Source organism: Cricetulus griseus (genome assembly GCF_003668045.3).
Source record: "Cricetulus griseus strain 17A/GY chromosome 1 unlocalized genomic scaffold, alternate assembly CriGri-PICRH-1.0 chr1_0, whole genome shotgun sequence".
Classification (NCBI taxonomy): domain Eukaryota; kingdom Metazoa; phylum Chordata; class Mammalia; order Rodentia; family Cricetidae; genus Cricetulus; species Cricetulus griseus.
In genome coordinates, this window is record NW_023276806.1 from 232118125 (window position 1) to 232140901 (window position 22777).

General features: G+C 55.3%; 4 protein-coding genes across 12 annotated transcripts in view; 3 read left to right on the plus strand and 1 right to left on the minus strand.

Annotated features, from left to right (window-relative positions):
- The window catches only part of Kifc1 (kinesin family member C1), a 29816-nt gene extending 16776 nt beyond the window's left edge, over positions 1 to 13040 (plus strand). For all 3 annotated transcript variants that reach the window (XM_035451845.1, XM_035451844.1, XM_027388977.2), the window contains 10 exons: positions 4311 to 4448; positions 4537 to 4636; positions 5088 to 5141; positions 5655 to 5705; positions 5871 to 6244; positions 7186 to 7962; positions 8850 to 9140; positions 9239 to 9312; positions 9438 to 9513; positions 12845 to 13040. In XM_035451845.1, coding sequence (XP_035307736.1) covers positions 4422 to 4448; positions 4537 to 4636; positions 5088 to 5141; positions 5655 to 5705; positions 5871 to 6244; positions 7186 to 7962; positions 8850 to 9140; positions 9239 to 9312; positions 9438 to 9513; positions 12845 to 12889 — 1869 coding nt within the window. In that variant the 5' untranslated portion in view covers positions 4311 to 4421 and the 3' untranslated portion in view covers positions 12890 to 13040. The remainder of the gene's footprint in view (positions 1 to 4310; positions 4449 to 4536; positions 4637 to 5087; positions 5142 to 5654; positions 5706 to 5870; positions 6245 to 7185; positions 7963 to 8849; positions 9141 to 9238; positions 9313 to 9437; positions 9514 to 12844) is intronic.
- Positions 13041 to 14069: 1029 nt separating this feature from the next.
- Positions 14070 to 19084, plus strand: Phf1 (PHD finger protein 1). Of its 3 annotated transcripts, XM_027388984.2 has the most exons (16): positions 14070 to 14240; positions 14869 to 15043; positions 15128 to 15209; positions 15293 to 15388; positions 16024 to 16124; positions 16214 to 16362; positions 16511 to 16606; positions 16741 to 16809; positions 16935 to 17058; positions 17141 to 17208; positions 17302 to 17406; positions 17528 to 17723; positions 17818 to 17912; positions 18010 to 18067; positions 18147 to 18227; positions 18477 to 18618. In XM_027388984.2, the coding sequence occupies exons 2-15, from the start codon at positions 14885 to 14887 to the stop codon at positions 18213 to 18215; spliced, it is 1467 nt and encodes a 488-aa protein (XP_027244785.1). In that variant the 5' UTR covers positions 14070 to 14240; positions 14869 to 14884; the 3' UTR covers positions 18216 to 18227; positions 18477 to 18618. The 3 variants fall into 3 exon arrangements, with proteins under 3 accessions (XP_027244785.1, XP_027244784.1, XP_027244782.1); XM_027388983.2 differs by lacking the exon at positions 18010 to 18067 and having other exon boundaries at positions 14079 to 14240; positions 18150 to 18227; positions 18477 to 19084; XM_027388981.2 differs by lacking the exon at positions 18010 to 18067 and having other exon boundaries at positions 14082 to 14240; positions 18477 to 19084.
- Positions 19085 to 19141: 57 nt separating this feature from the next.
- Positions 19142 to 20686, minus strand: Cuta (cutA divalent cation tolerance homolog). Of its 5 annotated transcripts, none has more exons than XM_035451847.1 (7): positions 20562 to 20634; positions 20386 to 20437; positions 20096 to 20244; positions 19851 to 19910; positions 19698 to 19773; positions 19547 to 19596; positions 19142 to 19339 (listed from the first exon to the last, which is right to left on the minus strand). In XM_035451847.1, exons 2-7 carry the CDS (start codon positions 20425 to 20427, stop codon positions 19207 to 19209), a joined length of 510 nt encoding a protein of 169 aa, XP_035307738.1. In that variant the 5' UTR covers positions 20428 to 20437; positions 20562 to 20634; the 3' UTR covers positions 19142 to 19206. The 5 variants fall into 5 exon arrangements, with proteins under 5 accessions (XP_035307738.1, XP_035307739.1, XP_035307737.1 ...); XM_035451848.1 differs by having other exon boundaries at positions 19698 to 19743; positions 20562 to 20625; XM_035451846.1 differs by having other exon boundaries at positions 20036 to 20244; positions 20562 to 20625.
- Positions 20687 to 22339: 1653 nt separating this feature from the next.
- The window catches only part of LOC100752061 (ras/Rap GTPase-activating protein SynGAP), a 28323-nt gene continuing 27885 nt past the window's right edge, over positions 22340 to 22777 (plus strand). Inside the window, 1 exon segment of the mRNA XM_027388988.2 lies at positions 22340 to 22384. Within this exon segment, the coding sequence (XP_027244789.1) occupies positions 22363 to 22384 (22 nt within the window). The 5' untranslated portion in view covers positions 22340 to 22362.

Consider the following 22777-nt stretch of genomic DNA (forward strand, 5'->3'; position numbering starts at 1 on the left):
GGTCCCCTCATGTAAAAAGGAGCTGCCATCTGTGTACCAGGTATAGGTGGCCTGAGGTAGTGTGCCCTCCTGAATGTGTGAAGGGTGGGGCAATAGTTCCTCTAAGGTTTCAATGCAGGAATGAGTTGGAGAATAGTTAGCATTAGGTTGAGGTAGAAGATTTGAGATATTAAGGGGTGGGCAAGATTGGAAAGTAAGTGTGGCGTCTTCTATTAATGCCACCTGGAGGGAAAGAACTCGGGAAGGAGGTAGAGTTTGTAAGCCTCTGTAGGTTAGGAGAAGGGACAGGTTGTGATGAGAGAAGACAGTGATGGGTCACCCAAAGGTTAGTTTCTTTGACTCACGGATAAGAAGCTCACCAGCTGCTAAAGCACGTATGCAGGATGCCCATCCTTGGGTGGTTAGGTCTAGCTTCTTCGACAGATAAGCTACAGGTGCAAAGGAAGGTCCTAGCTGGTGACCTAGAACTCCAAGGGCAAATCCTTCTTTTTCTGTTACATAGAGGGAGAAAGGACGAGTTAAATCTGGTAGGTGAAGAGCAGGGGCTTTTAGGAGAGCCTGTTTAAGTCTCTGAAAGGGCTTAGTAACAGGGTTAAGGAGGGGTTCATGGGGAGGTCGGAGAGCTGCTTCATAAAGGGGGCGGGCAAGGAGGGAGTAAGAGGGGATCCAGGTACGTAAGAAGCCAGCTATTCCCAGAAATGATAAAATCTCCTCTTTAGTAGAAGGAACTGCAAGAGACCTGCCTCTGCCTCCCTAGTGCTGGGAATAAAGGTGTGCGCCACCAACTCCCAGCCTGTTTTTTTTTTTTTAAGATTTATTATTATGTATACAGTGTTCTGTCTGCCTGTATGTCTGCACACCAGAAGAGGGCACCAGATCTCATAACAGATGGTTGTGAGCCACCATGTTGTTGCTGGGAACTGAACTCAGGCCCTCTGGAAGAGCAGTCAGTGCTCTTAACCTGTGAGCCGTCTCTCCAGCCCTGTAGATACTATTCAAACATTAGAAAGTTTGTGGCAGTTAAGGAATTGGGGGAGAGATCCAACCAAAACAGCCTACTGTAGTTACTTTCCAAGTTATAGGGGTACCCATCCCCAACCCCCAGTCCATGCAGCTGAGGCTGGCCTGAGATTTTATGTATCTGAAGATGGCTGGCCAGGACAGCTTCTTTTAATACCTCTGTACAAAAAGTCAGCTGAGCACAAATTTTATTTACTTAAGGGGAGGCGGGAGGTTGAGACAGGGTTTCTCTGTGTAACAGTCCTGGCTGTCCTGAACTTGCTCTGTAGACCAGGCTGGCCTCAGGGAGTACAAAATTTAAAGTGCTCAGTAGCTGAGGAGTCTAGAATATCGGTCTCTTAGGGCAGTGGTGGTGCACGCCTTTAATCCCAGCACTTGAGAGGCAGAGGCAGGTGGATCTCTGTGAGTTCAAGGCCAGCATGATCTACAAATTGAGTTCCAGGACAGGCTCCAAAGCTACACAAAGAAACCCTGTCTTGAAAAACCAAAAAAGGGAAAAAAAAAAAAAAAGTGGGCTCACGTCCTTGTTTGTTGCCATGCAGTCGGAGCAATCAGCTTGTAAGCCTTATTTGAGCAGAGACATTTGTTTAGGCTGTATGTGTGTGGGCGCCGAGGCATTCTTACAGAGGCCAGAAGACAACTTTCTGGAATCGTTGAGTCCTGGGCATTGAACTTAGGTGTCAGGTTGGCAGCGTGTGCCCCTACCTCCTGAACTACCTTGCCAGCCTCTTCATTGATTGTGGTACTGGAGATTGAACGGCTCCTGCTGTGTGCTCTACTCACAGGGTATACCAAGCCTTTGGTCTGCTCTTAGTTTAAGGCAGCCATGCTAAGTGGCTGGCCTGGGCCAGCCTTGAGCTTGAAGTCTGCCTCACCCCCCACCCCCCCCCAGACAGCTGAAATTGTGGGCATCTGCCATCATGTCTAACAAAGGCTCTTTTCTGAAGCTGGACCAAACCAGATTAGTTGGCTGTGCTTTGTAACATGTGCAGGGTGTAAGGCCGTTCCGAATTTGGTCTTGTCACAGCCCAGTCCTGCAGGGCTCCATCTGGATGGCCCTGTAAGTATCATAAATGTTTTAGTTTTTCTCCTGGGTTTAGTTCACTCCAGGGTGAGCTTACTAGCTGTTCCCAGGTCTCTCAGTGATACATGGGGTAGCCAGTGCTTATGTAGTCAGGGCCCCAGTCTTCATTACCAGCTTCACCCCATTCTTTCATGTGTTGGAATCAACAGATTTGTCCAAAAATACAGTTGGTCAGAGGGCACAGACAATGCTGGGGTCCAGGCTGAGGGCTTGGTTGCTGGATACTTGTGGTTCATCTGGTTGACTCCCTAGGCTCAGCCAGTATACAGGCAACTTGGGTTTGGGGCAGACTACAGATCCTGGCCAGTGGGCTGGCTAATAGCCTTCAGGGTTCTGCTCGACACCCAGCCCCTCTCAGGGCAATAGTAAAACATACAAAACAAAAGACTGAACTAAATCAGACCTTCCTCCTGTGAAGTGGTAATGGAGCCTAACAGCTTAGACTTTCTTAGCACCTGCCCACCCACGAGCAGCCAGTTCCTAATTACACCAACACTGGCTTCCGGAAGCCCACCGCCATCTTGCCTGCTTCTCCCAGATGGACTTGTGTCTGGTGCTCAGGCATGAGAGTGCAAATGCACCCTCGCAGAGTCGCTAGATCAGGTCCCAGGCACTCAACATGGCACGAGGTGTTTCTATTCTAGAGAAAACAGGTCGTTTTCTATGGTTTAGTTGGTTTTCAGAACTTCAGTTTGGCAGTTACCCTAGAAAATAAATAAGGCAAGGACCTGGAGTTCCTCACGCTTGGGCAAGTGCCATATCTGCTGCAAAGCAGATGTTCACCAAGTCCTTGCTGGGTGAATAATGCAGTGTCTGTGTGTGACATTGCTCACCTTTTCAATGCTCACAGTTCTTTTCTTTTTTGTCCCCCTCACTAGATCTTGCTTATATTATATATATAGTCCAGCCAGGCCAGCCTCAAACTTGTGACCCGATTATTAGTTGAGTCACCTTAGTGCTAGGATTAGTGTGTGGCTCACGGTTGAGCCACAAAACATTCAAAACAAATGTTGTCGTATTTTCCTGACCCAAAACCCTCAGAGTGCCTCTTCCCTTGAGTGTCCCTTATCACAGCCCCAACCAGCAGTCTCTCCCTCTTGTCTCCTCCCCTCCCTCCCTCCCTGCTGTGTCCCATGTGCTGTTACTGCCTGTGCCCCATTTTTCGTCTTTACTGGGCGCTTGTCCTTGAGCTCTGCTCATCGTCAAGACTGAACCTGAAAGGGCTGGTGAGACACAGGGCATGGGCTGCCAAGCTTGACAGCCCGAATTGGACCCCCGGGCATGTGTGGTGGAAGAAAAAGAACTGACTCCCGTAGTAGACTTACTGCTTAGTTTTATTGTCAGCTTGACACTTGAGGAGAAGGAACTTTAACTGGGGAATGGTCTTGATTTATGTTGCTGTGGGAGGAGCTAAGGGTGGCACCATCCTGAGGCAGGTGGGCCAGGGATAGATAAGAAAGCAAGCTGAGGGGCCGGCGAAAGAGATGGCTTAGTGCACTCCGGCTTGCAGAGGACCTGAGTTCTCCAGCATGCACGTGGTGGCCAACAGCAGTCTAAGGGGACCCGACAATCTCTTCTCGGCCTCCCTCCCTCCCTCCCTCCTAGTATTGCTTGTGCATGGTGCACAGGCAGGGCCCCAGACAGGCAATCCACCTGGTGCTGTCTGCCCTCCCCATTTGCAGAGTTAGTTAATAATGGAGCCTAGAGGCGAAGCATTTAAAATGGCACTCTGTAAACAGCCAGCTCCTGTATGGTCCTAGCTTTAACTAGAAAGGCCTGTTGGCCTCGTAGCTGTACTGTGTGTTAGAATTTTTGTCTTCAGGAATATCTGTTTCTGTTTGCTTGAGGTCAGCCCTGACAGACAGCTGTAGTGTAGCTTTTCCCTGGAGGTAGTTCCCACGCCTGTCATGCTCTCTCCATCGATTGTACTGTTTGCCTGGCACACAGTGCCCGCTTTTGGCACAAATGATTCTCATTCAGTGCTTGCTGATAGTCAGTATTGAAAATTAAGGTCAGGGGAGTGCCAAAAAAAGGAGAGTTTGTGGGCTTTTGTTGTTTTGTTTTCGAGGTAGTTTCTCTGTCTAAGAGTCCTGGCTGTCATGGAACTCCCTCTGTAGACCAGGTAGGCCTTGAACTCACAGAGATCCACCTGCCTCTGCCTCCCACACCCGGCTGGTCCTGTTTTAAGTGCCTCTTTTTCTAACAGAGGCCCCCTTTGTTGGAAGTGAAGAGGAACTTTGAGCTGAAGACAACCCTGGTCAAGGCCTCTTCCCGCCCGCCCCTTTCAGGGAGCAGGCTCAAGAGGGGCCCTGACCAGATGAAGGAAGCCCTAGAGCCTGCAAAGGTGAGATGGGAGTGGGGAGCAGAGAGTAAGAAAGGGGGAGAGAGGGACAAGGACAGGTCATGTGGAGCCCCATCCTTGTCTCTCCCAGAAACGGACACGAGGCCTGGGTGCAGTGACCAAAATTGACACATCCCGCTCCAAAGGACCACTCCTGAGCTCACTGTCGCAGCCGCAGGGCCCCACTGCAGGTGGGTTCTAGGGTTGGGGCTGCACCAAGCACCAAGGGCGGGAGGTGGGCTGCTCTCTCCTCTTTTCTTTCAGATTTTATCTGTTTTGAGTCAATAACTTTACTTGGTTCAGAATTTCAAGGAGACAAAGGTGGTTAGGTGAAATTCTTTCCTCCCTCTGCTTCTTTCTCTTGGAGTCTGGTTCTCCCAGGGGTAGCTGTAGACTCAGGGAGAGCCTGAGGAGAGGTGAGAGAAAACACCAGCAGGGGGTAGCTGTGAGCTGTGTGCACAGCTCTGCCCGCTTGCTCTTTTTACTTACTGGGTCTTGGCATTGGAGTTGTCTCTGGTCCTAGAAGAGCCATTCGGAGCTGGCCAGAGACTTACAGGACTAACTAACGCTCTAAAATATTTGTCAGAACATGCTGCCTAAGTGTGGGGGTTGTAACTTTTCCTCCCTTCCAAACTTGGACAGCTCAGAAAGGCCCTAAGAAGACAGGACCTCGTGGTTGCACTGCCGTTGGATCAGGTAACGTGCGCTGGTCTGACCAGGGATTTGGGGCCGTGGAAGGGAGAATGGTGACAGAGAGAGGGGCTCTGGTTCTTCAGGTCTTTTCGGTGGGGAGGAGTAGTGTTGGGGGTCCAGTCCTGAGCCCGCACACGTTAGGTGAGTGCTCTGCCGCTGAGTCAGAGCACAACCTTTGCGTTTGGGTTTGTTTTTAAGATTTACTGTTTTCATTGACTTGTGTGTGTGCATCTGCCTGAGCAGTGTGTGCGTGTGCACGAGGGCGGTGTGGAATCCGCTGGAGTCAGTCACAGGCAGTTGTCAGTCTCCTGATGAGGGTCCTCTGTGAGAGCAGCACCTGCTCTTAACTGCCCAGCCATCGCCCCAGCCCAGCCTTGGTGTTTTGTTTCCTTTTGTGTGTCATTAGAGCTCAGGTTGGCCTTGAACTGGACTTCTCCAGCCTTGGCCCCCAAGTGCAGGGTTGAAGGTGCGCCCTGCGCGTCCACCTATAACTTTGTGTCAACTCTGACCCTCTAGTGCTGAAGAACCAGAAGCTGGCTCCCACTGCTCCTGCCCAGAAGCCTGTCAGTAGGTGACATACAAACATTGGGTGACAGCCTGGGGTGGAAAGGGGAGGTGGTGAGCGCCAAAAAACATCTGCTGCCTTCCTGTCTGGAGAGGAGAGAGACAGCTGTGGCCCGAGGGTAGATGGTAGGCTCCTGACCTGTGCCTCTTCTGTGTCCATGGTGGCAGGGAAGAGGCCTGGTAAGCGTCCTGACTGGGACTTAAAGGGTCAGTTGTGTGACCTCACTGAAGAGCTGAAATGCTACCGGGAGAAGACTCAAAAGCTGGACCAGGAGAACCAAGGGCTTCAGGAGCAACTTAAAGAAGCCCAGGAGCAGGCCGCAGCCCTGGGGACAGAGCGGAACACCCTGGAAGGGGAGCTGGCCAGTGTGCGGACGCAAGCGGAGCAGTGCCAGCAGAAACTGGAGGCTCTGTGTGCCCGTGTCTTGGAGCTGGAGGAATGGCTGGGCACCAAGGAAAACCTGATTCAGGAGCTCCAGAAAGAGCAGCTGGAATTGCAGGAAGAGCGGAAGGCATTGGCCACCCGACTGGAAGAGCAAGAGGTAAGGGCCAGAGTCTCACTGTGCTGCCTCCCTCCAGGGCAGAGGCCTCACTCTTCTCAGACTCCCAGAAGACTTAGGCCTCAGGTCTCCAGCAGGGTGTCTGTGTGTGCGCCCACTGCCTCCCTCCTCCCATGTCTGTGGGAGGGCACTACTACTGTCTCTAATGACTTATGTCCCCTTGGCCCACTTAAGTATCATGTCACTTTGGATAGTGTCTGTCTTCTTCGAGATTCCCTTCACACTCCTCAGCCTGGAGCCAGAGTTCCTTCTTTTCTTTAAAGATTTATTTATTTATTATGTATACATCATTCTGCTTCCATGTATATCTGCACACCAGAAGAGGGCACCAGGTCTCATAACAGATGGCTGTGAGCTACCCTGTGGTTGCTGGGAATTGAACTTAGGTCCTCTGGAAGAGCAGCCAGTGCTCTTAACCTCTGAGCCATCTCTCCAGCCCTAAGTTCCTCCTTCCTTTCTTCCTTCCTCCCTTCCCTGGCTTTTTGGCAGAAGGGAAGGGAGTCATTGAACCTAAAGTTGACTGATTTTGCTCCCCAGCACTGGCCTTACAGGGACATGTAGCCATGCCCAGCTTTACATGGGTGATGGGAATTTTAACTCAGGGTCTCCTGTTTTCACACCAGATACTTTTATTCACTGAGCAATCTCCATAGTCCCAGGGCCCCACACTCTGATTTTGTTTCTCTGTGCAACCCTAGCTGTCCTAGAACCAGCTCTGTAGACCATAATAGCTGGGAACTCAGAGATCCACCTGCCTCTGCCTCCTGAGTGCTGGGGTTAAAGGTGTGTGTCACCACTGCCCGACTTTCTTGCCTCTGTAGTGGACTGTGAAGTCTATGCCACTAGAGACCTACCCCATTTTGGCACAAGCTTTGCTCTAATTACTGTTTGCATCCCACCTTCTGACCCTCTGCGCTGGGCAGAGGAGGTTACAGGCCTCAGAAGCCGCTCTGCTAAGCAACGAATCGGAGGTGGTGTGTCTGCGGCAGAAGACCGCAGCCCAGGTGACCTTACTGGCTGAGCAAGGTGACCGGCTCCACGGGCTAGAGATGGAGCGCCGCCGACTCCACAACCAGTTGCAGGAACTTAAGGGCAATATCCGGGTATTCTGCCGGGTGCGCCCTGTTCTTGCAGGGGAACCTACTCCATCGCCTGGCTTTCTCCTGTTTCCCCATGGCCCTGCTGGACCCTCTGACCCCCCAACCCGCCTTAGCCTTTCACGGTCTGATGATCGGCGTTCGACCCTGACCAGGGCGCCTGCACCCACTACGCGCCACGATTTCTCCTTTGACCGGGTGTTCCCACCAGGAAGCAAACAGGAGGAAGTGTTTGAGGAGATTTCCATGCTGGTCCAGTCGGCACTGGACGGCTACCCTGTGTGCATCTTTGCCTACGGACAGACCGGCAGTGGCAAGACCTTCACTATGGAGGGCAGGCCTGGGGGAGACCCCCAGTTGGAGGGGCTGATCCCTCGGGCCATGCGGCATCTCTTCTCTGTGGCTCAGGAGATGAGTGGCCAGGGCTGGACCTACAGTTTTGTGGCAAGTTACGTAGAGATCTACAATGAGACCGTCCGAGACCTGCTGGCCACTGGGACCCGGAAGGGGCAAGGCGAGTGTGAGATTCGTCGAGCAAGACCAGGCAGTGAGGAGCTTACTGTCACCAATGCACGCTATGTTCCTGTTTCCTGTGAGAGAGAGGTGAGGGGGAGGGGTGGGCAGAGTGGCGTAGACAAATGCACTCCTGAGGATGACGTGGGCTCTGGGGGAGGGTATCGCTGCATGGTGGGCTGCAAGGTAGGTTTGCTTTCATAAGGCCAAGAAGTAGAGAGGCATGGTGCATCTGAAGAGGTGATTGTCACTACCCTCCTTCCAGGTGCTTCCAGACCTCCTTTCCTGCTCTTTGTCACCACGCTCACCTTAGCAGTGATGATCCCTGACTGTTCCCCTCAGGTTTCTTAACGGCTGCCCCCCCCCCTTTCGCCCTTCCCCTGAGGTCTTCAAGCAGGGAGGGTACTTGGGTTGCACTTTTCTCCTTTTAAGAATCTTTCCTGTTGTTTGGTTTTTCGAGACAGGGTTTCTCTGTGTAGCCCTGGCTGACCTGGAACTGGCTCTGTAGACCAGGCTGGCCTAGAACTCACAGAGATCCGCCTGCCTCTGCCTCCCGAGTGCTGGGATTAAAGGCTTGCGCCACCAATGCCTCGCCCTTTTGAGAATCTTGCACTGTAGCCCAGGCTGGTTTTGAACTCAAGGCAGTCCTCCTGTCTCAGCCTCCTGAGTGCTGGGGATTATAGATCTAAACCACTACACCTGGTCTGTTTTTATTTTGAGATGTGGCCTCCCCAAGTTTCTCAGAACTCCCTCTGTGTTTCAAGGAGTTCTTGAACTTTGGATTTTTGTGTGTCAGCCTCCCAAGTAGTTGAGATTATAGACTTGCGTGATAAGACAGGCTGTTCTCTCCAAATGTGCTTACACACTGGTTCTGCTGGTCTGTGGTCTTGCTCCAGGAGGGCAGGGGCAGACTCTCATTGCTGCACTCCATCAGCATGGCCTGGCCTCTGACAGCCTCTGCCCTTGCTGACCCCCAGGTGGAGGCTCTGCTCCATTTGGCCCACCAGAATCGAGCTGTGGCCCGCACTGCCCAGAATGAGAGATCATCTCGAAGTCACAGTGTGTTCCAGCTGCAGATTTCTGGAGAGCATGCTGCTCGGGGCCTGCAGTGTGTCGCTCCCCTTAACCTTGTGGACCTGGCTGGGAGTGAGCGGCTAGACCCTGGTTTAACCTTAGGCCCTGGGGAACGTGATCGCCTTCGGGAAACACAGTCCATTAATAGCAGTCTGTCTACCCTGGGACTGGTCATAATGGCCCTGAGCAATAAGGTAGGAATGGGTGCGTGGGCGGGGAAGGCAAGGGGCAGCTGGCATGAGCTGTGGAGAACTCTGCCCTGTCCTAACTGCCTGTGCTCCGTACCCTTCAGGAGTCCCACGTGCCTTACCGAAACAGCAAGCTTACCTACCTGCTGCAGAACTCGCTGGGTGGCAGTGCCAAGATGTGAGTGGGAGGGGCTGGGGGGAAGGGGGCTGTAGGGGAAGGGGGCTGTGGGGACTGCAGTCTTAGCTGGGTGTATGCTCAGCCTGAGCAGACACTGATGCTGGCTTGGGCCCTTGTCTCCACAGGCTCATGTTTGTGAACATTTCCCCTCTGGAAGAGAATGTCTCTGAGTCTCTCAATTCACTACGTTTTGCTTCCAAGGTACAACTGCTACTCTGCTGTCAAAAGCTTTCTACTCTTGTGACGAGACACTGTGACCAAGGAACTTACGGGAGAGTTTATTGGTGGTTTACGGCTGTAGAGAGTTAGAGTCCATGACCTTTATGGCAATGGAATATGGCAGCAGGCAGGCAGCATGGGGTTGGGGAGTACTGAGCTCACATTGAGGACAGCGAGACTGGGAATGACATGAACTTTTGAAATCTCAAAGCCCCCCAGCCCTCAATACAATTCTCTGACAAGGCCACACCTCCTAATCCTCCCCAGGCAGTTCCACCAAATACTGGGGACCAAGTATTCATTATGAGACTATGGGGGTGTTCTCATTCAAACCCTATGCCTGCCCACACTGCCAGGATTCCTGGCTGTTGATAGGCATCTCCGTTAGGACTCCTGTTCTCTAGGCTGTGATGCAGCTATCCAAAAAGAATTCGAACTTCCTAGGCATCTTGGGTACCACACACTGATTCCATTTTTTGGGGGGGGGCGGGATTTATTTATTTATGAATTATACAGTCAGTGTTCTGCTTGCATGCATGTCTGTAGGGCAGCAGAGGGCACCAGATCTCATAATGGATGGTTGTGAGCCACCATGTGGTTGCTGGGAATTGAACTCAGGACCTCTGGAAGAGCAGTCAGTGCTCTTAACCTCTGAGCCATCTCTCCAGCCCCACTGATTCCATTTTTAACTACTGGCTTTTGAATTATAGTATTTTAGGAGACTCAACCACATAGTCAGGACTACACTGCAAGAACAAGCTATGTCCATGTTCCGATTCCTTTTCTATGTATATATGCACTTTTGTCCCTTGTTTACCTTGCTCTTCAAAACAGCCCCCAGGATTACTCCCATGGGCACTGGGGTTGCCACATTACTTTTAGGTCTGTGGAGGACTCCACCAAAATTTACTCACCAGTTCCAACTGTTGGACAGTTGCCCTGTTACCACCTTGTCCTGATTATAAACAAGGCCACATTGATCTTGTACATATTTTGTGTATTTTCCAGTTACATCTGTCTAGAGGAATGCTCCTTGAAATGGAATAGCCAGAATAAAGGAGATGTATAGAGCTAGACAGTGCCCATGTTCTCACCCTCCTAGGAATGAGCAGGCCTCAGTCTCATTATTGTCTGTCTTGATGGCTAATTGTTCCCCCTGGTTCCTCTTTTCCTTTGAGTTCTGACTTTATTTGGGGTCTGGTCATGACTGGGTCTGCCCTCTGTCAATGGCAGCAGCTGCACGCTGTTCTCTGTGAGGTAGCTTCTTCTGTCAGTTACGTGGACAGTCTTATCACCTGTCTGGATTTTGGTGTTGAGTCTTGAACCGGTCCTTGTCACAGTAAGCATGACCTTTTCTGAGCTGGGTGACCAGCCAGATTTCTCAAAGATAATAAGGAAGGTTTAGCCACATGTGATGGCACATGCCTTTTGTCCTAGTACTCCAGAGGCAGAGAGGCAGGTAGATCTCTGATTTTGGGCCAGCCTGGTCTATAGAGTGTGTTCCAGAACAGCTGGGGCTACACAGAGAAAGCCAATCTCAAAAAAAAAAAAACAAAAAAGGCAGCTTTAAAGTGATTTACAGGTTAGAGAGATAGCTCAGCTGGACAGATGGCTCAGTGGTTATGGACACTTGCTGTTCTTGCAGAGGACCTGAGTCCAGTTCCTAGATGGCTCACAACCATCCCTAACTCTAGTTTCAGGGGCTGCTACACCCTTTGAAGGCATGGATGTGATGTAAGCAAAACACTCCTACACATAAAGTCATCTTATAATTTAAAAAATGACTGTGTGTGTGTGTGTGTGTGTGTGTGTGTGTGTGTGTGTGTGTGTGTGTGTGTAGGGCAGAGAGAAAATTGTAGAGTTTGGTCCTTTCCTTCCAAGTGGACCCTAGAAACCAAACTTCAGTTGTCCTGTCATCAGATTTGGTGGCAAGCACCTTTGCTAGCTTGAGCTATTTTGCTGTCCGTGGGGGCAAGAGGGGTATTAAGTCAGCATTTCATGTCAGTGAAACTGGTATTGAGCTTACTACGTAGCTAAGGCTGATCTTGGTCTGATCTTCTGCTTCCTCCTCCTAAGCACTAGGATTATAGGCGTGTGCCACCTGGCCTGACATGACTTTAATGTCCACTTAAGTTTCTCCTGGCTGTCTCAGAAATGTCTTTGATATATCAGGTTTGTTCGAATTAGGATCCTAGCAGGGCCAGTCATCTCACTTGTAGGAGGACAGTTCTGTTTGGAAACACTTGTTTACTATAATGTGAAATGGGGCCTTTCCTCCTCAGGTGACGTTGCCTGTTAAGGACTCATATTCAGACTCGGGTGGTTGCTCACTATTCCCTCAGAGTTTGGTGTCTGGTAGTCATTAGATTTGTAACGCTAGCTCAGATTCTTGGTCTATTTAATAGACAGGACAGTGGCATACTTCTGTTCCATCAGAAAGCTCCACTATCTAAATCTGCCTTTGTCATGTGTTAGCTTGGTGTTAGAGATGTAACCTGGAGCCTAATGTATGCTAGGCAAGTGCTCTACCACTACACATCATCTCTTCTTTACTTTCAGGCAGAATCAGGTAGCTCGTCTTACTGCCCACCTGCCTGTCAAGGGATAAGACTAGAGCTGTGACCACCACCCCTAGGCACAGTGATTTTCTTTACTTTTTCCCTTTTCTTTTTTGCTTTTTAGAGACAGGGTTTCTCTAGCATTGGAACCTGTCCTGGATTAAAGGCGTGCACCATCACCACTTGGCAAGCCTGCTTCTTATACGCCTCAGGACCCACCTACCTGGGGTGGCACACCCACAATAGGGTTGTGGGTCCTCCTACATCAATCACTAATTGTGGAAAAGACCAGTGTGGTGCCCACAAGCCAATCTGATGGGACAGTTTCTCAGCTGAGTTTCCCTCTTCAAATGAGAGCTAGCGCCGGGCGTTGGTGACGCACACCTTTAATCCCAGCACTTAGGAGGCAGAGGCAGGAGGATCTCTGTGAGTTCAAGGCCAACCTGGTCTACAAGAAATAGTTCCAGGATAGGCTCCAAAGCCACAGAGAAACCCTGTCTTGAAAAACCAAAAAAAAAAAGAGGAGAGAGAGAGAGGTAGCCTGTGTGGAGTTGACATAAAACCAGGGCTTCATCTCTAGACTTCTGACCTCTTCCAGGCCTACTAGTGGATATAAGACAACTATGCTTAGGGGCGGGAACCAGGCCGAGCCTACTTTCAACAGCCCTTATTTCAATATTTTGGAGGGCGGCCCCAGCATTGGAGCTGGGGTAGATGGACCAACGCTGATCTTGTATAACCTTCTTGGTCCACAGGTGAACCAGTGTGTTATCGGTACTGCTCAGGCTAATAAGAAGTGAAGATGGCCAGAGCCTGGTTCCGCTGCCGCTGGGTTGATTGTGTCTCTCTCTGTGTGTACTGGGGGGGAGAGGGGGGTGAGAGATACGCTTTTATTGGGTGGACATCATTTGTACCCAACTATCAAATAAAGAAATTTTGTTGTAGACTTTACGCATGGTTGTTTTGCCTGGGTGTGTGTACATGTGCGCCATGTGTATGCCTGGTGCTTCTTGAGTTCAGAAGAGGGCTGGCTTCAGGTCCTCTGGACCTGGTCTGATGGATGGCTGTGAGCGACTGTGGGTTCTCTGCAAAAGCAGTCAGTGCTCTTAACGACGAGCCATCTCTGCAGCCCTTGTTACGGCTCTTAAATAAAGGTCTTGTTAGTCCTGGTAGGTTGTAAACAAATACCGTAAGCTTGCAGAAGTGTGGCTTCTGACGTGTGCTTTGCACAGTGAGGCTATGGGCTTTTCTCTGTTGGGCTCTCACTTGGCTGTCCTTCAGCGCGGGTGTTGCACCCATAGCTGCCACACCGGGCCTGGTGTGAGTCCCAGCGCGCTCGATCCGCATCCCCTCCCTCTGCCTGCCCACCGCTTGGAACTACGGTTCCCTGCCGCCCGCTGCCCATTGGCTGGCTGTGGGCACGTCACCGGCTGGGTGCTGGCCCTGCCGCCCTGGCTCGCCCGCTCGCCGGCCCTGGCCCGCTCGCTCGCCTGCCCGCCCGGGAGGGAGGAGCGCAGCCGCACCGGGCTCCCGCGGCAGGAGGTGTGGCTGTCTGCCCAGGTGCAGCGCCCAGGCGGGGCCGCGCGTGCGCAGAAGGGCGGGGCGACAGGAAGTGTGAATGGGGAGGGCGGGGCCGCGTGCGGAGGCGGGGCTTGGAGTGGCCACGGGGGCGGGGCAGCTAACGGATGTGGCATGGGGCGGGGCTGGGCCCTGACCTGCAGGCTGGCTGCCAGCAGGGTTATTTCCTGCCGCTCCCGGGGCGAGCCTCCCGTCCGGAAAGGGGGCTGCAGGGGTCCCCTCGTCCTGCCCGGCCGGCCGCGCCCCCAGCCGTGCGGTGCCCTCGGGGCCTGCCGGGGGTGAGGGAGGTGCTGCCTGTCCGCCCCTCCGGCTTCTCCTCCCTCTGGTGCTCCCCACCCACTACTCCTCCCTCCCGCCCTCCCGCGGCCGACTCCTCCCGCCGCCGCCGCCGCTGCTTTGGCTGCTGCGTCATACGCCCCAGAGCCGCTAGGACGGAGGGGCTGGGCCCCGGGACCCCCGGCCTCCTCCTGCACGCCCTCGGCGTCCGCACGCACTCCGCCCGCGCCGGGGCTCGCGCCCCTAGGGCTCTGGGGTCTGCCCCTAGCTGGCTCCCTGCTGACCCAGCTGTCACCGGTAAGAAGGAGGCGGGAGGCCCTGAGCGGGGGCAGGGAGGGGGCCGGGGGTCGATGCTCAGCAGGGGGCAGGAGAGCCTCTTGGCACCGGCTTAGGATCCGGGCTGGGGGGACTCGAGTCCCTCCTCAGACCGGCGGTGTAGGGTAGCGGAGACCTGGACAGGGACACGCCCCCCTCCTGGGGCACTCGGGGAAGTTATCTAATCCCAGGGCAAGCAGCCTCAAATTTGAGGGTGACCTAACATAACCTGGCACCAGGACAGCGGTTCTAAATGAGACACACAGGCCTGGGGAGGCGGATGTCTCTACTCAGGGAAACATCTCCAGAAAAGCTCCCAAAATATCTCTGGGCAACCGAGCGTCCCAGTTAGGATACCTCTAAACAGCTGGGAAAGGCGAAACTGAATGAATGGTAACCTTGGCTCTGAAAGCATCTTTTCCCCTAAGGCCCCAGGGAGCTGGGATGCTAGAGAACCAGGCTGGGGACCAGGGTGACCCACCTCCTTAGGTGTCTAAAGGATTCAGTGACTGAGCTTGGAGGTGCTTGGTCCCTTATCCTTGACAGTAAAAGCAGACAGAGCAGCCAAGCCTTCTTAACATTCATAAACTCTTCCATCGTATCTGATTAGCCCCTCCCAGGATGCAATGGCGCAGCTCCCCCGGCTGAGCCGCTTGGGTGCACCCTCTCTTTGGGATCCAGCTTCCCCTGCTCCCACCTCAGGCCCTAGACCTCGACTTTGGGAGGGTCAAGACGTGCTGGCTAGGTGGACCGATGGGCTGCTGTATTTAGGCACCATCAAAAAGGTAAGAGCCAACTCTGGGCCCCACCATGGATCCTCTCCCTCTGATTCCTGCTCCCACTTTATAATCTTTGCTCACCCACTCCAGGTGGACAGTGCTCGGGAGGTGTGTCTGGTCCAGTTTGAGGATGATTCCCAGTTTCTGGTTCTATGGAAGGACATCAGCCCGGGTGAGACCCTTCATAACTGCAGAAGCTGGAGGGTGTGGGGGACACTGGCTGAAGTAAGCCACCTGACACCTTGTCCCTCACAGCTGCCCTCCCTGGGGAGGAGCTCCTCTGCTGTGTCTGTCGCTCTGAGACGGTGGTCCCTGGGAACCGGCTGGTCAGCTGTGAGAAGTGTCGTCATGGTGAGAGGAGAGGGCAGGATACTTGAATGGTACAGTTTGCCCTGGGTCTTCTGGATTGCCAGTTGTCTTCCTAGCATGGGTCTTGTGTCTCCTATCTTGGCCAGTCTTCACCCTGTCACCTCATCTCAGTACAGGGAGAGGGAGCCATAGGATGAAGATGACATAAGCCATGCAAGGTTGAGGGTAGCTACATACATCTCTCTCTCTCTCTAAGGTTGAGGGTAGCTACATACCTCTCACTCTCTCTCTCTCTCTCTCTCTCTCTCTCTCTCTCTCTCTGTCTTTTAAAGATTTGTTTATTTATTATACAGTGTTCTGCCTGCATGTACAACTTCAGGCCAGAAAAGGGTACCAGATGTCACTACAGATGGTTGTGAGCCACCATGTGGTTGCTGGGAATTGAACTTAGGACCTCTGGAAGAGCAGCCAGTGCTCTTAACCTCTGAGCCATCTCTCCAGCCCCCCCACCAAACACACACCACACACACACACACACACACACACACACACACACACACACACACAGTAGGACCATGGTCAGGATATAAACGCACAAGGGAAGGCTGCCGTGTACGAGCACCAAGCCAATGCAGGTGCGCACACAGTGTTTGACTCTCAACATTGTCCTTATTCAGCTTATCACCAGGACTGTCACGTTCCCAGGGCCCCAGCCCCTGGAGAAGGAGAGGGCACATCCTGGGTCTGCCGCCAGTGTGTCTTTGCGATTGCCACCAAGGTAAAGGCACCTCTCTGCCACTTCCTATGGGAGCCTCCCATGGCCCCTTCTCTCCTGCCTCTCTGAGGTTTCCACCTGTTCCTCTGCAGAGGGGGGGCGCCCTGAAGAAGGGCCCCTATGCCCGGGCCATGCTGGGCATGAAGCTCTGTCTGCCGTATGGACTAAAGGGGCTGGACTGGGACGCCGGGCACTTGAGCAACCGACAGCAGAGCTACTGTTACTGTGGAGGCCCCGGGGAGTGAGTGGTGGGGGTGCTGAGTTCTGGGGTGGACGCTGTGGTGGTAGAGCCTGGAATAAAGGGGAAGGGGCAGGCTGAGGGGAGCCCCGAGGTGATGGGAGGTGGGTGAGGGTTCAGGGTGGTCTCAGGCAGGCTGTCTTCCCCTGAGGTGGAACCTGAAAATGCTGCAGTGTCGGAGCTGTCTCCAGTGGTTCCACGAGGCCTGCACCCAGTGTCTGAGCAAGCCCCTCCTCTACGGAGACAGGTGAGCCCAAAGGAGGCTGTCCAGGAAGCCCAGGGCGCCCGCCTGCTGTGCTCCACCCACGCCCAGGCCTCCCAGCGTTCGCTGTCTACCACTTGTAGAGTTGAACGAGGTGCGTTCTCTGTCCTCATGTCCAGATTCTATGAATTTGAATGCTGTGTGTGCCGGGGTGGCCCTGAGAAGGTCCGGAGGTTACAGCTTCGCTGGTGAGATGGATTGTGCCTTCCTTCCTTCCTTCCTTCCTTCCTTCCTTCCTTCCTTCCTTCCTTCCTTCCTTCCTGTTCCCCGCTGTTTGACTCTCATATGCGCTGCTGCCTTCCTGCCTCTCCAGGGTGGATGTGGCCCACCTGGTCCTCTACCACCTCAGTGTCTGCTGCAAGAAAAAATACTTCGATTTTGACCGAGAGATCCTCCCCTTCGCCTCTGAGAACTGGGACAGTCTGCTCCTGGGGGAGGTACGGGTCCTGAAGTTTGGGAGCTGAGGTGGGATGCGGAGAGGAATGACTGCTCTCTGACCCATTTGCCCTCTTCCTGCAGCTTTCAGACACCCCTAAGGGAGAACGTTCTTCCCAGCTCCTTGCCGCCCTCAACAGCCACAAGGACCGGTGAGCCAGGAAAGGGCGTCTGGGGCGATGCGGGGCCCCAATGAGGGGACCTTGCTGCAATTCCCTGGACCTGCTGATTCTCTCCTTGTCTAGCTTCATTTCAGGGAGGGAGATTAAAAAGAGGAAATGTCTTTTTGGTCTCCACGCGCGGACCCCGCCTCCTGTGGAGCCTGTCACTGGAGATGGAGCTCCCACCAGGTCACTGGTCCAGGGGGATGGGGAAAATTCTCAAGGATCGGTTTGGAGGGTACATGTATAGAAATGGGGGAGTCTTGGGGTGCCTGGGAGGGGGCTGGGGGGATAAGGAGGCCTCTTACAGCTTCCCTTCAGGGCAGGGCCCTGGGGGAGGGGTCTCAAGTCCCCTGGGGAAACGACGGAGGTCGGAGCCAGAACCCCTGAGGAGGAGGCAGAAGGGGAAGGTGGAGGAGCTGGGGCCGCCCACAGCAGCGCGCAGTCGGCATGGGTCCCGGGAGCGGGAGCAGAGGGAGCGGGCTCGTCTGCAGAGGGCGCTGCAGGTACAGGGCAGGGGAACCCCATTGGGCAAACTTGGGGGGGGGGCGAGGGAAAGGATCAAGAATCAAGAATCATCTCACAGCCCCTTTCTTACAGGCCTCAGTGTCTCCACCACCCCCCAGCCCTAACCAGAGCTATCAGGGCAGCAGGGGCTACAACTTCCGGCCCACAGACGCCCGCTGTCTGCCCAGGTCAGTGTCTGATCCAGATGAGCCCCCGTTCTTTCCGTTCTCTAGACATCTTCACCTGCAATTCTTTTCCCTCTCCTCCTCACTTCTCGTCCCAAAGAGACTTCTCGCACCAAGCGATTGATTACCCAGTATTCTGGGAGTGCAGTGCACTAGAGGTAGTGTTTGAACTCTGCCCACTGTGGGGAAGACAGGCTACCGTCTTCAGGTCCTGACTTGCCCGTTCCCTCACCTCAGCAGCCCCATCCGGATGTTTGCTTCCTTCCACCCTTCTGCCAGCACTGCAGGGACCTCTGGGGACAGTGAACCCCCAGACAGGTGAGTCCATCCCTAGTGACATCAGTTCCCTCCTTTCCTCCGTGGCCTTAGGCTCCTTGGTCTCTCAAACTGTCTTTCCACTCTGATCCGCTTGTGGTCGCCCTCTCCCTAATGTGTAAGACAGGGTCTCTAGCCCAGACTGACTTCAGACTCACGGCAGCCCTTCTGCCTCCAGCGCTGGGATTACAGGCACGAGCCACCCTCATCGGTCGGGCCTGTCTGGTCTTACTGTTGTCTTCTCTCTTCCAGGTCACCCCTGGAACTCCACATTGGCTTCCCCACCGACATCCCTAAAAGTTCTCCCCACTCAATGGCTGCCTCATCCTCCTCAGCCCCAGCTCCCATCCCAGGCCTTTCCAGACACTCAGTGCCCCCTTCTCCCTTGTGCCATAGTCTGTCTCCAGGGACCGGGGGAGGAGTCCGAGGTGGGGTTGGCTACCTGTCTCGAGGGGACCCTGTCAGGGTCCTCGCTCGGAGGGTGCGGCCCGACGGCTCTGTGCAGTACCTAGTTGAGTGGGGAGGAGGGGGCATCTTCTGACAGCCCTCTCCTGCCCACCTCCCCGTCCACACACTGGCACTTTCATGCCCTGACCTCTGACCTCACCTACAGCTGGGATGTACCTGGAGAGATAGGGAGTAGTTCTCCCTACTGCCCAGGCTGGAATCCAGGGGAGTGGGGAAGTCCTCCTCTCTGCCCCTTCATGACCCCTGACCCTCATCCTTCTCATTTCCTTTGATGTTATTTTGTTACAGCTTTTAAAATATTTTTAAAACTATTTAACCCCTGGGTATAGAGATGGGGGTGGTGGTCCAGGATTCCAGACTCTGTATGACTGTAATAAAGAGAAATAAACAAACCTAGTAGACACGGGTCATTCTGAGGACAGAATACAAGAATCTTCACCAACCACATCTACGTTACAAGGGAAAGGAGGATTTATTGGGGACTCAGTCACCATCACCTGGAAACCGGAGGGCATTAAGCAGAGGAGGGGGTGGTGCCAGAATCTGAAACTGACTCTGTAACCTGGCGCACCCAATGCAGGTATGGGGGGTTTCCCTGCTCCACAGGCAAGGCAATCACCTCAGCAACTTCGTAAGGGTGCACAGACCTGCAGAAGTGACAGGGCTGGGGTTATTCAGTCAGTCACCCAAAGGCACACGCCCCCACTCAACAGTCCGGGACCTTCCCAGCAAGGTCCACCCCAGTGCTCTTTTAGTGAGCGGGGGGTTATATAACACGCGGTGCTTGCCTGAAATGCTCGAGTCCCTGCTTCATCCCCCAGTGCCACCACAAAAGGAACCCTTAAAGCTCTTACCGAACGAACTCTGTCAGAGCAGGGACCAGGGAGCTCTGGGTTTTAATCATCTAAAGGGCAAAGACAGACATAGTTCAACCAAGGGGTGGAGCTGACGTCAGGTGAGGGCTAGGGTCGTCCAAGGAGACAGACAAGAGGGGGATCTTCTCACCATCAGCACCTCACTGTCTTCCTCGATCTTTCCTTTCCATTCGTAGCTGGAGAGATCAGAGAGAAGGGAACAAAGTCTTGGGAAAGAAAGACCCCCCCCCTGAAAATGCTGTCAGCCCCTGCAGTTAGATGAAGTTTGTGGCTGACGACTCACATGGAGGAGATCTGCGGGACGAGGTTGACGCAGGCTGCCAGGCGCTTCTCTACCACGGCCCTGAGGGTGAGGGTGGATCGGGAGCCCGCTCAGAGTGCGCCCAGCCTGGAGCCACGCTGGCAGCCCCGAGCCCGCTCCCGGGCCGCGCGCAGCCCCTGGCCCAGCTCTGCCCTGCAGCTGCCCACCTGGCGATCTCCCTGGCGACTTTCTCGTTGGGACAAGTGACGAAGGCCGCAGAAACTGACCCTGGGACGTAGCCGGAGCCCGAGGCCGGGGAGGACTGGGGCGGAGGGCTTGCAGAAGCCATTGACAGCCAGGCCCGGGGGAGCAGGAGAAGGCGGGAAGCCGCCGGCAGCAGCGCGGGCATCCACAGCAGCGACAGGAGCAGCGTGGCCTGGGCGCAGGGGCGGACTCAGCGTCCCCACCAGTGCCCCCGGGAGGAAAAAGCCCCGCGCCCGCCCTCCCCGCCCTCGGGAATCTCGGGGTACTGAACCCGGGGAAACTTGGAGACCGGAAGGGGCGGGGCCAGACTCACCCCTCCGCCGAGCAGGACGACGGGCGCCCGCCCCCAGCTCATGCAGGCGGGGCTGGTGGAGTGAGGGAGCAGACAGACAGACACACACACACAGACAGACAGATCTCAGGCCGCCCGCTCGCCCTCGCGCGCCTCTCGGGGGACGCGCCCGGCCCGGGGCGGCCGCCGCCTCTTACCTGCGCGGCAGCCACGTGACGGCAGCGGCCTGGCCTGCCCAGATCCGGCCAATCCCGGCCCTCCTCCCGAGGGGGCGGGGCCGACGGCCCGCTGGCCAATCGACAACCAGCACTGAGGACGTGCGCGGAAGTGGCCCGCCCATTTCCGTGAAGCCCTTCGCGCGCGGCCGGCGGGGAGGGGGCGGGGCCGCTGCGGCGGCGGCCGTCACGTGACGGCCCTCGTCCTCTCACGCGGCGCCGCCTCAGGAGCGGCGGGCGGAGGCCAATCGGCGGCCAGCCTCGCGGGCCACGTGACGCCGTGGCTGCCTCAGGCCGGGCCCGGAATGTGCCTAGTAACAGTCCCTCCCCCTCCTCCTCCTGCTCCGCCTCCTCCTCCGCCCCGCCCCGCCCCGCGTTAGCGCCCCGCCCCTCTAGCCCGCCGTCCCCGCTGTCCCCGGGTGTGAGCCGCGGCTGGCCGAGGAGTGGCCCCGTAAATGGGCCCGGGAGACAGGCGGTGGGAGGCCGGGAGCCCAGGCCTAGCCGGGCTCCCTGCCCGTGAGACCAGGGCACACGAGGTGGCAGGCCAGGGCTGGCGTGGGCCCCGCGCGAGCCTGTCCCCAGGAGCGGCCCACCCTCAGTCTTGGCTCGCCTTACCTTCATCCGCCCCCCAGAACCAGGACCTGCCCTACATAACCTCCCTGGGGCCCACACACACCCAGTGACCCAAAAATGGAGAGGGGGCCAGTGAGAGGTCAGGGAAGGGAGGAGGCGGCGCGGCGGGGTGACGCTCTGCCTCCTAAATGTCACCCCTGTGTCAGCGCCAGGGCCCGGGGTCCCTGGCGTGGTTGGCTGGGATTTCCCCAGGCTGAGTTCAGGCTCTTCCAGGTCCCTGTAGAGTTGGGGGCGGCCTCCCGGTCCCAGAGAGATCCCTGTGTGTGTGTGTGTAGGGAGGGGGTCCGATATTTGGGGTTTTATAGCTGGGGTCCGAGTTATCTTTGGAGTGGTTTCTGCGACTTGAGTCCAGTGATCACCCACTAAGACCTCTCAGGTTCAGTGAGTTTCACGTCGCTTGTGGTCCCCTCTCTCCATCTGTGGGTCAGCCGAATGTGCCCCTCACCCCCAAGTGTGCAGCTTGTTTTCTCTGACATACGAATGAATCTGGGGCTTCTCATCTCTGGCTAGGTCCTAACATGTAATTCTGGCCTGGGGCTCTTTCTAATACTGGTTTCCCTTTTCGTCTAGGTCTATGTTTTGGGTCCCCCTAACTACCAATCGAGGGTCTGAAGTCTAGGGCTAACGTGGGTCTGGATTCTGAGATTCTACGAGTCCTGGGGGGGGGTTCCTTCTTTTGAGAGGGGGTCTCTCCCCCTCTAGGTTTGGGTCTGTGGGATTAATTGGTTGAGTGTGCAGGGGGAGGCGAGGTGTCTTTCTCTGGGTCTGGGGTCTGTCTCTGGGTCTGGGGTCAGCTTCCTCAGGACTGCTGCCTCTGGCGTGTGTGAGTCAGGGGTCTCTGGCGCTCTCTCTTTCCGGGTCTCCCCGAGTAGGGGTGGGGGCTGCAGAGTCTCTCCCTCCTCCTCCCGCTCTCTCCTCACTAGCTCGCTTCCCCCGCCCCCCTCTCTCTCTGCTGCCGCTGCTGCCGTTGGCTCTTATTCTCCTCCTCCTCCTCCTCTCCTCCTCTCCGCTCCTCTCCGCTCCTCTCCTCCTCTCTCCTCCTCCTCCTCCTCCTCCACCTCCTCCTCTCTCTTCTCCCTCTCTCCCCCTCTCTCTCTCTCTTCTCCTCCCTCCCAGGCCTCCTCGAGCCTCCATCCATCAGCATCCCGCGATGTCCTATGCTCCCTTCAGAGGTGAGAGGGGAGGGGGAGGGCCAGCTGGGGGGCAAGAGGGGAGGGGCAGGGGGCGGGGGAGAGCGGGCCACCGAGGGGAGGGAGCGGCTGAAATGGAGGGAGAGGGGAGGGCTGAGGAGGCAGAGGTGGGAACAGTGGGAGAGGAGGGATTGGAGGCTGGAGGCACCGGGGTACGTGAGGGACGCCGCAGGGGCCGCAGGGGCCGGGACACAGGCCTTGAAGGGGCTCAGGGGTAGACGATGGAGGGAAGGAGCGTCAGGAAGGCGTGAGAAGGGGGATTGAGTTTGGGGGAAGCTGCAGAGATGGTGTGGGTTTGGGAGCAGAGTGAGGAGGAAAATATCAAGGAAACAGAGGCACGGTCTCAGGAGAGGGGAGAGGGGACAGGGGAGATGA

Excerpts from the sequence above, each read along its gene's own strand:
- Phf1 (XM_027388981.2), top strand. The coding sequence starts at position 14,885 with ATGGCGCAGCTCCCCCGGCTGAGCCGCTTGGGTGCACCCTCTCTTTGG. Across the intron at positions 15,044-15,127 it reads ATTTAGGCACCATCAAAAAG|GTGGACAGTGCTCGGGAGGT; the intron begins GTAAGAGCCAAC and ends CACCCACTCCAG. Across the intron at positions 16,125-16,213 it reads TCTTTGCGATTGCCACCAAG|AGGGGGGGCGCCCTGAAGAA; the intron begins GTAAAGGCACCT and ends GTTCCTCTGCAG.
- Cuta (XM_035451846.1), bottom strand. The coding sequence starts at position 20,427 with ATGAGCTGGGGGCGGGCGCCCGTCGTCCTGCTCGGCGGAGGG. Across the intron at positions 19,911-20,035 it reads GTCGCCAGGGAGATCGCCAG|GGCCGTGGTAGAGAAGCGCC; the intron begins GTGGGCAGCTGC and ends CCTCACCCTCAG. Across the intron at positions 19,774-19,850 it reads GTCCCGCAGATCTCCTCCAT|ACTTTGTTCCCTTCTCTCTG; the intron begins GTGAGTCGTCAG and ends TTCTTTCCCAAG.